The following is a 15753-nucleotide window of genomic DNA, read 5'->3' as shown; positions in this document are numbered from 1 at the left end:
ATGTTGACTACATGTGCAGCACTGAAGATTTTGACTACTCTGAGACTTTCTGCTTGAAGAGACCACAGTGAGCAAGGGGAAGGGGTGTCGTTCCTGCTATTTTACTTCAGGCTGGATGTTTTGTTAGCAGCAAGGTAAAATCGGTTCCTATGTATGACAATTGTTCTTGGAGTACAGCTGCACTGTATTCATTAGGAATAAGCAGCAGAAAACTAATCCCTTTAGAAATAAGAGTTTGATGCTTTACAACTACAATGTGTAACAATAAACTATATTGTTAGTAACTATTTGTCACTTGTTTTACAGAAGTTGGAAATTTGCTACATTGTGACACAGAAGAAAGATCTACACTTGCTGTACGATACATGTCTGTGCATGATTGTCATCTTACAATGCTTGCTGACTGCCTTGGATGTAAACCTATTCACACATGGGGTCTTTTTTTACGTGCTGTGGGGGGAGGAAAAAGAACAACAGGAGTCTGGACCTGCTCTACTTACCTGTGTGTGGTTATATAGTGTAGGTGGAGTGTGGTATTCTGCCCTGGCCAGGGATGGGGATCGCGGCATGTTCCTGTATGACCATAACCCTTAGAGGATCATTGTGTTACTGTGACAACCGAAGATCACATGTGGAGTCAGCTAATTTGCTTGCGGCAATGATATGGATTTGACCCCAGTAGCAGGGCCGGCCTCAGGGGTGTGCGAGCAGTGCGGCTGCACAGGGCGCTGTGCACTCCCAGTAGGAAGGGGGCGCCACCTGCTTCCCCCTGAGGCCATATATCGCCGGCACAGCATGTGACTGCAGCCTGGCCCCCTCCCCCGCCCCCCACATCGTCTCCCAGCTCACAGATGCCCCAGCCCCCGCCCCCTCTCCGTCCGGACAGAGACATCAGCAATGTGATCCTCCGCTCTACCTCCTCCACCTCCTCCTCATGGGCAGAGACATCTTCCACTGATCCTTTTGTGTGAGTATATGTATGTATCTGTCTGTGTGTATGTCTGTGTGTTAGTGGAGTGTGTGTGTGGAATACAACAACTCCCAGCATGCTTCTGTGTGGTATGTGTGGAATACAACTCCCAGCATGCTCATGTGTGGCTGTGTGTGGAATACAACTCCCAGCATGCTCCTGTGTGGTGTGTGTGGAATACAACAACTCCCAGCATGCTCCTGTGTGGTGTGTGTGGAATACAACAACTCCCAGCATGCTCATGTGTGGCTGTGTGTGGAATACAACTCTCAGCATGCTCCTGTGTGGTGTGTGTGGAATACAACTCTCAGCATGCTCCTGTGTGGTGTGTGTAGAATACAACAACTCCCAGCATGCTCCTGTGTGGTGTGTGTAGAATACAACAACTCCCAGCATGCTCCTGTGTGGTGTGTGTGGAATACAACAACTCCCAGCATGCTCCTGTGTGGTGTGTGTGGAATACAACAACTCCCAGCATGCTCCTGTGTGGTATGTGTGGAATACAACAACTCCCAGCATGCTCCTGTGTGGTGTGTGTGGAATACAACAACTCCCAGCATGCTTCTGTGTGGTATGTGTGGAATACAACAACTCCCAGCATGCTCCTGTGTGGTATGTGTGGAATACAACAACTCCCAGCATGCTCCTGTGTGGTATGTGTGGAATACAACAACTCCCAGCATGCTCCTGTGTGGTGTGTGTGGAATACAACAACTCCCAGCATGCTCCTGTGTGGTGTGTGTGGAATGCAACAACTCCCAGCATGCTCCTGTGTGGTGTGTATGTGTGTCTGTGTTTGCGGGATATATGTACTGTGTGTCTGTATAAGTAGTATATACACTGTGGGGGAGATTTATAAAACATGGTGTAAAGTGAAACTGGCTCAGTTGCCCCTAGCAACCAATCAGATTCCACTTTTCATTTTCCAAAGAGTCTGTGAGGAATGAAAGGTGGAATCTGATTAGTCGCTAGGGGCAACTGATCCAGTTTCACTTTACACCATGTTTGATAAATCTCCCCTGTGCGTCTGTATATGTACATGTGATTGTATCTGTTTGTGTAAGCAGTATATACTGTATCTGTCTCCAAGACATAGGCTTAGGATGGGCTACAATCAGCCGGGAGAGGGCGCCAAAAGAATATTCTGCACAGGGCGCCATCTACCCTAAGGCCAGCCCTGCCCAGTAGTGCACATTAATGAAAACGCTGCATGTCAAGGTCTGAAACCCAATGTTGTAATTGATGCATCTTATTAGTAACGTTGCCAGTATCCAGTGGAACTTTTCATGTACACTAATGGACACTTGCTTTTCGTCACATGATCATATAAAGTTGCCTTTGGAACACAAAGGGCTTTTTGGGACCAGTGATTAGTTCCCTTCATTTTGATTGACATTTGTATTCACGTATCTTGTAAGAGATTTAATTAATGCACCTCTTATTGCCTTACTTATTTAAACTAGCACAGTTGTTTGCTTTATTGCGCTTAAAAATGGTGTGTTCACTGAAATATTTTGCACTATTTTTTCCCTTTTGCACTATTTACTGGCTGTAAATTAGCACTTTTTACCTGTTCTAATAAAAGCTACGTTTTAAGCCACTAGGAAATTGGGTATTTCCTAGTCCTCTAGAAAATTGCACTGCTTCTTCTGCACATTTCTGTGAACTTTTTTTTATCACTTCTCACGAATATTGGAGTGCTGCAGAGTATCCTTTTGAATATATGTGATTGGTTCCTGATCAGAATTGGGCTGCTTTTTTTCTAACAACTTTGTGCTGCTGATATTATATACATATAATCATTTAGAGAAGTGTTCTCCTACTTGCAATGGACAGGGTGGATATTATTATAGTACTGATCTTCAACTATCAGTTCGATTACTTTTTGCAACTGCACTGTTTACTGATGTGAATTGGTGGATCTACAAACACTTGTCAGAAAGTCGGATCATAAACCCTCTGCACACACAAATAGTATTTACATGTACATTAGCATTCATACAGCAGCTATCCAGTAGATCATGGCTTGGCACCTCAATTGATAAAGAAAGAATGCACGCTATATTGTAAGACAATTATGTGTGTGAACACTGCATAATATATAATTTATGATAGGAAATCCTAACCTGTTGTGCAGGAAGGATGTGCTGCTGCATAAACTGCTTTACTTGCTGCAAAACTCGTTGCCCTTTGACACTGAGCAGGAACAGCTCCTCTGGAGAGTTGGAGACCTCAACAGCTGCTTTCTCTCTAAAAAAATATTAAACAGAAAAAAATTATATCAAAGAAAATTAAGTAAAACCAAGAAACTGTGTGAAATCATGTATGTGCTACATTAAGGTTCAGGACTTTACAGTCACTGAAATGCATTACAAGACAACTCATTTGATAAAAAAATGTATAACTATGTTAAATTCAAATCTTTAATTGGAATTCATTGAGTTTCTTAAAACAAAAGTGTGGCTTAAAGGGAAACCATCATGGTATTTATGCTGCCGTTGCTGACTGCAGCACAAACATACTACAGAAAGAAATAGCACAGTATCCTATTGGATTTCAATTAAAGTTTGGATTGGAATCCAAACATAGCAGCAACATTTCTGAGTAGGTGTATTTACAGCATGCTTGACCTACTCGGGTAGAAACGTTGCTGGTATGTTTGGATGCCAATAAAAATACCTTGACTGTATTCCGATTGGATGCATCTGGATTTATTGTGTCTGGATATCTCTGACTGGTGGACCAAAATGCACCCCCATTAGCCATGATAGGTGCTGATGGATATTTCTTTTATGCTATTTTCAGCTGTCCGTTACTTACTCTGAAATGTAAAGTACTAAAACCTTCCGAGTTATGCAGCACATGCCAAGTTCTGATAGGGAAGAGCCCCCACCCAACCACTAAGGACTGATAGGACTCTCCCTATGAGCATGCATAGAGAGAAATCTATCAATTATTTGAGGATGGATAAGGCAGCGGGACCTAATGTATAGCTGTCACTCTTCTCTAGCAGAGCTTGGCACAGCACATGCAAGGTGGCCCCTTGGTATATCCCTGTTTGTGTTCCAATACTCGCAACAGAGTGGGACTTAAGGGGCTATTTATCAGGGTGGTGTGGTGCTCTTCCCATCATGAATATCCGGCTATCCCGTGTTTTGAGACTCGCAACCGAGACTCTGCGGACTTTCGTTTTGCATATTTTAAATTTTGGGGGGCATCAGTGGAGACTCTTGAATGAGTACTTCATTGGAGTTTTTTTTTCACTGTTCTCCTTGAGTTCAGTGATTATTGTGTTTTGTCCAGACAGTTCCTGTCTCAAACAGAGGTGTCAGCAGAGCAGAGAGCACTGTCAGACTGAAAAGAAAACATTTCCTGCAGGACATACAGCAGTTGATAAGTACTGGAAGACTTGAGATTTTTATATAGAAGTAACCAATTGATTTGAAAGAAAGATTTTCACTGGATAACCCCTTTAAGAGAACATTATGAAAACAGCACAAAAGGCTTGTGTGCAGAAGTCTAGATTATTCATGAGCCGGAACAGTCTTTCAGGTAGGGAGGAACCATCGATCACAGGCTGGTGTGGCAGGAGAATCTCCCACCATATGAAGTATGAACATAGGCGTAGCTACTATAGAGGCAGGGTAGGCAGCTGCTATGGAGCCCCTGCAGGAGGGGGGCCCGGGGATGCACAGGGAAGATAAGAGCCAACCTGTGTCCTTCTGCTTAACCCCTCATGTACTGCCGTGTGTAAGGTTAATAAGCAGAAGACAAGGGATCTCTGCTTCACTGGTCTGATAACTCCTGACCTTTGTTCTCCTGAGCCCTGCAGAGGTCAGGGGTTATCAATACACTAGCCATCTCATTCTCTTCTGCTTTTAAGCTTTTTTTGTGCTGCAGCATGTAGGTGAGGTTTATGTCACTTACACACTTCAGTCCATAATGGGTTAAGCAGAAGGTAGTCTGCTCCTGCACCTATGTAGTTAACGGCTCCTAATGGGCCCTTATAGTTAAATGCAGTGCACTGACAGAGCAAGCAGCAATTGCATTCTGCTCTGCCACAAGAGACTTTATTCTTTGGCCACATCGTGTGCTTTTTGCTGGTTGGGGGTGTACAGTTTTTTTGCTATGGGGCCCCATGAATCCTAGCTACGCCCCTGAGTATGAAGTATGGCCAATGTGTAGTTTTGTCACTTTTATAAGATAAAACTGAATGGTAAGACACTGATAACAGGTCTGCCAATGAGGCACAATTCATAGCATGCATAGCTTAACATTCATTAAATAAGTTCAAGGGAGGCCTGAATGCTCTTGAAAAATATATTACAAGTTATGGGCATTAGATTACATGTGATAGGAGGTTGATCCTGGGATTATTCTGATTGCCATTTTGGAATTGGGAAGTAATTTTTCTCCCTGTAATGGAGCAATTGGCACTGGCCTCATAAGGGTTTTTGCCTTCCTCTGGATCAACACAGTAGGGTTTCTCTAGACTGAACCTTATGGACTCTTTTTTTTCAACCGACCTTATTAACTATGTTACTGTGCAAGAAATCCAAAAATATTACAGTACCTTTTAGCCAATCTTAATCCATTTTCGGCCAAAGGTTGAACCATGTCAGCAAATATGCTGGCATTCTCTCCACTAGAATTTCCAAGTAGGAATCGTGCATGAATTCCCTAAACAAATAACAAATATTTTACAACACAAAATAAAGACAGAACATGCAGAAGTTGTTTAAGGAAGGATGCCCTTCTATTTGCAAACAGCAAACCATGCTGCACAGGATCCATGCAGCTAAGCCTCCTTATGAATAATGTTCAGCGGATCTGTCAGTTATCCGAATCCGAATGTTCAATGTTTGATTCCCTGCCGGCTGCAGAAGTTGGATGCCACCCTAAGGCTGCCAGGAAAACATGGATACAACCTATGGCAGCGTCCAACTTCTACAGCCGCAGAGAATTAAACACTTAGCGTTCAGGTTTAGAGACGGTGTTGCTGAACCCGCACAAATTACCAGATCTTCTCAACAAAATGTTGCATATCATATAAAGCTACCAAATAAAAGACTTAATGGCAATTATTTCTAAATGACCTAGCATATGTAACAATGAACTTGTAAGCATAATCTATAATACAGTATATCTTCATGTTTTTAGTGAACAAGCTTGGTGCATTGGGCCAGTACAAATGCCTTGTCTTTTGAAGAAATTTACTTTCTTTTAAACCTATGGTGCGTTAACACAGACAGATTTATCTGACAGATTTTCTAAGCCAGGAACAGACGTCTATAAACAGAGATCAGGTCATAAAGGAAAGACTTGAGATTTCTCCTCTTTTCAAATCTATTCCGGGCTTTGTAGTCACCAATTGCAACCAAAAATCTATATGTGTCAGACATGTCAGATAATTGCACTGTGAGAACAACATATGGCAAAGGAAGAGAGGCTGAGCTCTGTCATATGTAGGTTTATGTGATCTGCTGTAAATTTCTAAGTAATAATCATAGTAAATTGTGACAGCAAAAGACTAATTTTACTGCAGTTAAATAATCTGTACATAATATCTGAAGGTCTGAAAACCCCTTTAAGGCAAGGATGACATCTACATCAGAGGCTCTGTCACAGAAATAACCCAACTTAAAAAAAGACAGCCAATACAATTTTTTTTGCCTAGTTAAAATCCAATGAAATGAATGTCATATGGCGGACTAACAGGATCTGTTTATAACTGAACTGAATTAGCAATGGAGCCTCCCACCAAGAAGTGAACTTAACCTAACTAACAAATTCTTTAAAGATCTGGCTGCACATATTCACTGATCATTATGGAAACCTACTATTGGTTGTATCTGATTGGATCCTATTACATCTAAGAGCAAATCAATTTTAACTGATAAAATGTTCCTTGCATCAGCTTTAGAGTATGCGCACACTGTGGAACTAAGTGAGGAATTTCAAGCAGAGTCCGCGTGGCAAGTTACGCTTGAAGTTCCGCCTGTCCCGTTGACTCAAACTGGTTTCTCTTTGGGCAGACTGCTTGAAATTCCTCATCTTACCTTATACTAGGATCAAATGCTGCTGAAAGATTATCGGGTTAGCTTTGGGAATGGTAGACATGCTATATATCGTATTTTCCGCTGTATAAGACTACTTTTTAAACCCAAAAAATCTTCTTAGAAGTCAGGGGTTGTTTTATATGCCGGGTATGGTTGCCCCATACGGTGGGGGGGCGGGGCTAAAAAAATCTGCTTTGTATGGGGAGACCACTAGAAAAAAAAAAACAAAGCGTTAACCTCTCCTGCGCAGGAGGTACGCCGGAAAATCGGTTATATATGATATACACACACACAAACTTTATGAATTGTCCTTACCTGTAGTATCCCAGCAAGCTTAAAAAAGGTAAGAGCAAGAAAAAAATTCCAATCATGCACATGTGACGATGCACCTAGACAGCGGTTATAAATATTAACCAGATCCTCAAACGCAGGCATTCCTTGAAGAAGAAAAAAATACACTTTTTCAATAAAGAAAGTTGTTTTTTTTTTCTTTTAGGTGAACCTCCAGCTTTAATAGTCTTTTCACTTTAGGTCCAGGATTTCTACAAATTTGCAACAGGTGTGTCAATGTTTTTAGGGGAACACACCAATATGCATACAGACATGACATTTTTTCTTGGGTTTTACCCCCCTATAGAAGTCTGTGGGAGAGAAAGCTAAAATTTCTGTGGAAAGATGCTAAGAGCATAGCCTGCTGCGATATGCCAGATATGCAGATATTTCAGAAAAACACTTAATCCTAGCCCAGCCTTAGGTGGCTTTTTTGAGGGAAGGGGGGGGGGGGGGTCAGTGGCAGTTTTTCCAAAATGCAGTATTCTCTGGGTTCTTCTTTTCTCACCCAGTTGTGAGTTTTTCTCCCTTAAAGGGAATCTGTCAGCACCTATTCTTGGTCTGAGGTGATGACAGTGTGATGAAGGTCTGTGTTAGCTAGTGTGGTGTCATACCTTTATTTTTCTTGTCGATGCGTTACTTTCTGTAATTTTTCATCATAACTGTCAAAGAGGGGGAGTGGTGATAGCTTCATGCCACACTTTGGACCCGCCTCACAACTACCTCCTCCCAGCTTGTATTGAATGTTCATGGCGCCCGTCCCCCGGCCTCCTAGCGATGGCATCTGTAGGTTCCTGGTTGAGTGTAGTGCGCGCACGCTCCTGCGGCGTGATTCGCGCATGCGCCGTAGTGCGTCAGAGCGGCGCTGAGAGAAGCCATTGAGGGCATAAGCCTTGCGCCTGCGCCGCTCCAAACACTACGGCACAAGCGTGAATCACGCCGCGGGAGCGTGCGCACACTACACTCAACCAGGAACCTACAGATGCCGTCGCTAGGAGGCCAGGGGACGGGCGCCATGAATATTCAATACAAGCTGGGAGGAGGTAGAGGTGAGGCGGGTTAAAGTGTGGCACAAAGTGTGGCACGAAGCCATCACCACTCCCCCTCTTTGACAGTTATGATGAAAAATTACAGAAAGTAATGCACCGACCAGAAAAATAAAGGTATGACACCACACTAGCTAACACAGACCTTCATCACACTGTCAGCACCTCAGGCCAAGAATAGGTGCTGACAGATTCCCTTTAAACCTAAATGATTCCTGTAGCGTGTTTTATTTTTTGTTTTGTTTTTTTGTACTCTCTTTAATAGAAATCCCTTATCAAAGCATCTAATGGTTTGGAATTACAAAAATGCAACCAAAACATACATGTACTAAAATGCATTGGTCCAGATTTATCAATCTTCCCAAGACAAAAAACAGCCCGATGCAGCCTGTGTGCGGAAGGCCATACCCCCTTCACCCCAAGCTTTAAGAATACATACCTTCAATATTTGCAAATGATTTGTTACTAGAGTTACCAAGTAACTGCACACCTCGAGGCCAAAAAAAAGGTGAGACAAAGTAAGCCAAGTCAGACGTAGGGTGCCCAATAGTGGAGAGTTCCCAATCAAGAACTGCGATTACACGGGCCTGGAGAGAATGACTTAATGTCAGCTTGCTGGGACAACACAAACAGTAATTAAATTTTACATATCTGTATCCTGATTTTAGATTTGTATTGCAAAAAATAAATCAATCTGAAAAGACACCTTAACTGAATAGTTGATATCCTTAAAAGTAATACACTATGCTGCATTGCATTCAGGTAAAGGCAGTTTTACTTCATTACAAACTACAGCAACAAAACAGCTGTGAATACTTCCAGGGATAGGCATAGACCACCGGGCCAGTCCCCCAGTAGAAGTTTGGGGCCATGACCACCATGTTTCACAGAAACCAGGCCTGCAGAAGATTCTAACCATATAACAAATCGCTACCAGCTCTCCTCCTACCCCTTTAAAATTTTCCATGCTGCATGCTTATTACTTTCATCTAGTCATCTGGGCATTTCTTTTGGACAAGTAGTCACGGCCTGTAATCTTGTTGCTAGGCAGGACAAGCACAGTACGCTAGTGTCCAATCGGCACGGTTTCAGGTACAGCCTAGCTATGAAAACAATCAGCACAGTGATGGTCTGCTGCGCGTCGCTCCATATAATAGGCAGCAGACCACCGATCTCTCTTAAAGATCGTCTGAGTAGCCCCCTAGCAGCTTCCCGTGCCCCGCCCCCCTGCTCAATGTCTGTGCGTGTATTAGTACAGGCACAAATGCAAATGCTGATCTGACAACTCGGCTTTTGCTTCCTCGACATAAACCCATGTAATAGGGCCCTTAGATCATCTGAGCTGACTACTGAAGTCAGCGGCGGTCTGCTGCCGCCACTCCAATTGTACAGAACGACAAGCAGCATACTGTCACTGACATGATCGCTATGTTTCAACATGTTGAAAGATCATGATCACCCGACATTGTCCTATTACACCAAATGATTATCATTCGGAACGACCGATAAACGTTCGGTGTAATAGGGCCTTTAGTTTTAGCCCGAAAGGTGAGAATGAAAACTGCAAGATTTCACAATAGAAAAATGAAAGATTATAAAAATGGCACTTACAATTCTTAAAAAAAATATGTTTAACATAAAAAACATTATTTAAAAGGACAACTCCGGCCAAAAGTATTTTTTAATATGTTATTACTTATGGAAAAATAGACAAATTCCTAATGTACATTAATTATGGGAAATGCACATATAGGGCTATTTCCCTTGATTTAGTAGATCATGGAGTGTTGAAATTCTCTCAAAATTCGTGATGTCACGAATCAGGTGTAATTCCTATGGAGCGTCCAGCAGGGGGCGCAGTACATGTAGAAGCCTATGGCTTACTGATGGGGGGCCAGATCCGGTGAGGCTACCGGCGGCGGCAGCTGTGCGGTGGGGGTGCGGTGGGGTGGGAGGTCGGCTTAAGGTGGGCTTGGTGCTGTTGATCTCCCTAGTACTACTACTCCCATCATCTGCTCATACTATGAGCAGAGGAGTAGTATTGTCTTTCTGTCCCACTGCACCAAGGAGGGAGGGAGGGAGGGAGGGGGTATATAGATGCACCTACCTTTCTCCCTCCCTGCTCGATGCCCTCCATTAATTCCATACACATAGTCTATCAATAAAGTGTAGTTTACATTACAACTCCCATAGACTTCAATACAGTCCATAGGCTACTACATGTATTGCGCCCCCTGCTGGACACTCCATAGGAATTACACCTGATTCGTGACGTCACAAATTTTGAGAGAATTTCAACACTATAAATCAAGGGAAATAGCCCTATATGTGAATTTCCCATTCACATATAGGGCTATTTCCCTTGATTTATAGTGTTGAAATTCTCTCAAAATTTGTGACGTCACGAATCAGGTGTAATTCCTATCGAGTGTCCAGCAGGGGGCGCAATACATGTAGTAGCCTATGGACTGTATTGAAGTCTATGGAAGTTGTAATGTAAACTACACTTTATTGATAGACTATGTGTATGGAATTAATGGAGGGCATCGAGCAGGGAGGGAGAAAGGTAGGTGCATCTATATACCTCCTCCCTCCCTCCCTCCCTGCTTGGTGCAGTGGGACAGAAAGACAATACTACTCCTCTGCTCATAGTATGAGCAGATGATGGGAGTAGTAGTACTAGGGAGATCAACAGCACCAAGCCCCCCTTAAGCCGACATCCCACCCCACACCCACCGCACCCCCACTGCACAGCTGCCGCCGCCGGTAGCCTCACTGGATCTGGCCCCCCATCAGTAAGCCATAGGAGAGAATTTCAACACTCCATGATCTACTAAATCAAGGGAAATAGCCCTATATGTGCATTTCCCATAATTAATGTACATTAGAAAGTTGTCTAACTTTCCATAAGTAATAACATAATAAAAAATACTTTTGGCCGAACTTCTCCTTTAAACAGACCATCAGCAGGTTTGGCCTGCAATACCATCTCTATGCCGATGACACCCAGTTATACACTTCTTCCCGTGACATAACCCCTGCAAAATACTAGTGACTGTCTATGTGCTCTCTCTAACACTATGACTTCTCTATTTCTCAAACTTAAAAGGGAACTCCGGATAAGAAAAACTTGTTTTCTATTAAAAGTACATTAAAAGTTATAAAGATGTGTATATACAATTTATTACCGTATCTGTACGGTTCTGCCACACTGGTAGCTGATAGAAATCCAGGAAGTAAAAATATATGGCCTCTGTGCGGATCCACATTGTCTCCTGCTCCCACTGCTCTCCCACCTTAGGAGACAAGTCTTCCATGCCTCTGTCTCACATTGTGTGTGTTTGCTAGGCACAGGCTGAAGATGCAGAAAGGGGGCAGGGCCTGATTCACCATCTCAGACTGGCCAGAAGCAGGTGTTTCAGCTTAGCTTAGTCCGGGGGTTATGCTAGACTCTGATCAATCCTTCACTCCCTATATCCAAGCTCTTGCACGCTCCTTTCATCTTCATCTCAAAAACATATCCAGAATTCGCCCATTTCTCACCACTGACACCACACAGACTCTGACCATCGCCCTGATTCACTCCAGTCTTGACTACTGTAACTCTCTACTAATTGGTCTTCCTTTCTCTAAGCTCTCCCCTCTCCAGTCTATCCTGAACGCCGCAGCCAGACTTATATTCCTCTCCAGCCATTACACTGATATCTCCCCCCTTTGCCAGTCACTGCACTGGTTACCTATTAAATACAGAATACAGTTCAAACTCCTCACGCTCACCCATAAAGCTCTCCACAACTCTGCCCCTCCATACATCTCCTCCCTCATCTCCACCTACCATCCTTCCCGAGCTCTGCGTTCCTCTAATGAACTTAAACTAACATCTTCTATAATCAGAACCCCTCATTCCCGTCTCCAAGACTTCTCTCGTGCTGCACCAGTTCCCTGGAACTCCCTACCCAAAGAGCTCAGGCTGATCTTTAACATCCACAGTTTCAAGCCTGCCCTGAAGACACATCTCTTCAGGCTCGCTTATAACCTTTCCAAATCTCATCTCCCTCTCTGCTATCCCTTCTGCATCCTCTCTATAACCTCTCTGGTGTCATCTACTTTATACTTGCTACCTTAGCTCAGAAAATGTCTTGTGACTGGCTCGCCCAATCACCTATAGGCACTTTGAGATTCTATGCACAATGACTGGAACATTGACAAATAAAGCACTTGTTGCCTCTCGTGTTACTCCCAGTCATCCTAGTCTGTACGCTCTCGAGAGCAGGTCTCTAATTCTGTATTCTTAATTTTATTTTAATTTATTCATTGTATAAAACTTAATATAAATATAACCTGTATTGTACTCAAAAATTTAAATAAGCGCTGTGGAATCTGTTGGCGCTATACAAATAAATATTATTATTATTATTATACAATAAAACTACCTCAGTCTGATGGAAAATGACATTATCAATCCTGAAATCTCCATGGATCAGAAATTCTTCATTATCATTTTTTGGCACATTTTGGACTAACCAGTCCGCCAGTTGGTTCATTGCAGGTATATCTTTATGTGCAGCCCTTTCATATTGCTTCTTCCATGTAGTGACCTGTCAATGATAATATAATATATATATACACACACATACACACACACACATAATCAGTCAAATTAAACATGGGAAGACTATAAAATCAAGATTTTAAAAATAGTATAACGAACATATAACACAAGTAAAACTAGATTTGCATTTCCAGGGAAATACATAGTGCTTGAAAAGAGCGCCCCTTTACCAGTGACTTCCATTTAATTTTAATCCTGGGTGCCGTCCCTTTAAGAGCGACTTGGGTCCCATCCCTTTAAGAGCAACTTGGCTCCCGTCCCTTTAGGAGCGACCTGGGTCACTTTAAGAGCGACGTGGGTCCCTTCGCTCTTGAAGGGACCCAGGTCACTCTTAACGGAACCCAGGTCGCTCTTAAAGGGTCCCAGGTCGCTCTTAAAGGGTCCCAGGTCGCTCTTAAAGGGACCAATTTCACTCTAAAAGGGCCCCAGGTCGCTCTTAAAGGGCCCCCGTTGCACTTAAAGGGACCCAAATGGCTTTTAAAGGGACCCAGGTCGCTCTTAAAGGGACCCATTTCGCTCTTAAAGGGACCCATTTCGCTCTTAAAGGGACATATTTCGCTCTAAAAGGGACCCAGGTTGCTCTTAAAGGGACCCAGGTCGCTCTTGAAGGGACATATTTCGCTCTTAAAGGCACCCAGGTCGCTCTTAAAGGGACCCAGGTCGCTCTTAAAGGGACCCAGGTCGCTCTTAAAGGGACCCAGGTCGCTCTTAAAGGGACCCAGGTCGCTCTTAAATGGACCAATTCCGCTCTTAAAGGGACCAATTTTGCTCTTAAAGGGACCCAGATCGCTCTTAAAGGGACCCAGATCGCTCTTAAAGGGACCCAGATCGCTCTTAAAAGGACCCATGTCGCTCTTAAAGCGACATATTTCGCTCTTAAAGGGACCCAGGTTGCTCTTAAATGGACCAATTTCGCTCTTAAATGGACCAATTTCACTCTTAAAGGGACCAATTTCGCTCTTAAAGGGACATATTTTGCTCTTAAAGGCACCCATTTTGCTCTTAAAGGGACCCAGGTCGCTCTTAAAGGGACCCATTTCGCTCTTAAAGGGACCCATTTCGCTCTTAAAGGGACCCATTTCACTCTTAAAGGGACCCAGGTCGCTCTTAAAAGGACCCATTTTGCTCTTAAAGGGACATATTTCACTCTTAAAGGGACATATTTCACTCTTAAAGGGACCCATTTTGCTCTTAAAGGGACCCAGGTCGCTCTTAAAGGGACCCATTTCGCTCTTAAAGGGACCCATTTCGCGCTTAAAGGGACCCAGGTCGCTCTTAAAAGGACCCATTTTGCTCTTAAAGGGACATATTTCGCTCTTAAAGTGACCCAGGTCGCTCTTAAAGGGACCCAGGTTGCTCTTAAAGGGACCAATTTCACGCTTAAAGGGACATATTTTGCTCTTAAAGGGACATATTTGGCTCTTAAAGGGACCCAGGTCGCTCTTAAAGGGACCCATTTCGCTCTTAGAGGGACCCATTTCGCGCTTAAAGGGACCCCTTTCACTCTTAAAGGGACCCATTTTGCTCTTAAAGCGACATATTTAGCTTTTAAAGGGACCCAGGTCGCTCTTAAATGAACATATTTCGCTCTAGAAGGGACCCAGGTCGCTCTTAAAGGGACATATTTTGCTCTAGAAGGGACCCAGGTTGCTCTTAAAGGGACCAATTTCGCTCTTAAAGGGACCTTGGTCGCTCTTGAAGGGACATATTTCGCTCTTAAAAGGACCCAGGTCGCTCTTAAAAGGGACCCGGGCCGCTCTTAAAGGGACCCAGGTCGCTCTAGCGACATGGGTCTCTTTAAGAGCGACATGGGTCCCATACCTTTTGGAGTGTCCCGTCCGTTTAAGAGCAACTTGGGTCCCGTCCCTTTAAGAGCGACTTGGATCCCTTTAAGAGCTACATGGGACCCTTTAAGAGCAACTTGGGTCCCGTCCCTTTAAGAGCGACTTGGGTCCCGCCACTTTAAGAGCGACTTGGGTACCTTTAAGAACGACTTGGGTCCCTTTAAGAGCGACATGGCTCCCGTCCCTTTAAGAGCAACTTGGGTCCCTTTAAGAGCGACTTGCGTTCCTTTAAGGGTGACCTGGGTCCCTTTAAGAGCGATCTGAGTACTTATAATGGTAAAGATCATTGCTCGGTTACCATGACAATCTTACTCATGTCGGGGAGACAAAATCGTTAAGGACCTTCCATATATTACATCTTCTATTGGCCAATAGTGGACATGTGACTGTGGATGGTGTGATACATTGCATGACGAGACCTTAGAGTTCCTATTGGCTGCTATATTTCAGCTATTTGCATATGTGCTGTGATTGGCTGTCAGCGGTTAGAGTGTGGCCATTATTTGCAATGGGCCATTATTTTCTATGGGAAATTTGGGGTCGTTTAACGTAAATTTCTTAAAAACGACAAATCCGATCGAAACGAAAAATAGATAGCACACCACACACCGCCGAGGGCTTCGAAATGCAGTTTGAACGGAGTGTGTGCACAAAGCGGTTCGGGCTGTATTACGCGCAGAAAAATGGCTGGAAGAAGAAGAAGAAGAAGAATACGGATTACAATATAGTGCTTTTCAAGCACTATAATAACAACACATGTAGCGAAGGTGTGCTGAGTGGCCAACCTCAGGGCTTACACCCACTCGCTCTCAGTCCTTTGAGACCACATAGAAAGGTTAGCTTTTGTTATCGTTTTACTGGTTGCTGCTGTGTCCATTGTTGCTATTGAGCT

The 15753-nt window shown here is 43.5% G+C and overlaps 1 protein-coding gene across 1 annotated transcript in view; it reads right to left on the bottom strand.

The window, feature by feature from the left end:
• The window catches only part of ACAD11 (acyl-CoA dehydrogenase family member 11), a 97594-nt gene that overhangs the window by 60014 nt on the left and 21827 nt on the right, over positions 1-15753 (bottom strand). Inside the window, exons 5-9 of the mRNA XM_069958350.1 lie at positions 12839-13003; positions 8845-8992; positions 7345-7466; positions 5544-5650; positions 3097-3220 (exon numbers count right to left, since the gene is read on the bottom strand). Coding sequence (XP_069814451.1) covers positions 3097-3220; positions 5544-5650; positions 7345-7466; positions 8845-8992; positions 12839-13003 — 666 coding nt within the window. The remainder of the gene's footprint in view (positions 1-3096; positions 3221-5543; positions 5651-7344; positions 7467-8844; positions 8993-12838; positions 13004-15753) is intronic.

This window comes from Dendropsophus ebraccatus, chromosome 2 (genome assembly GCF_027789765.1).
Source record: "Dendropsophus ebraccatus isolate aDenEbr1 chromosome 2, aDenEbr1.pat, whole genome shotgun sequence".
Lineage (NCBI taxonomy): Eukaryota > Metazoa > Chordata > Amphibia > Anura > Hylidae > Dendropsophus > Dendropsophus ebraccatus.
This window is presented reverse-complemented; position numbering and strand designations above follow the sequence as displayed.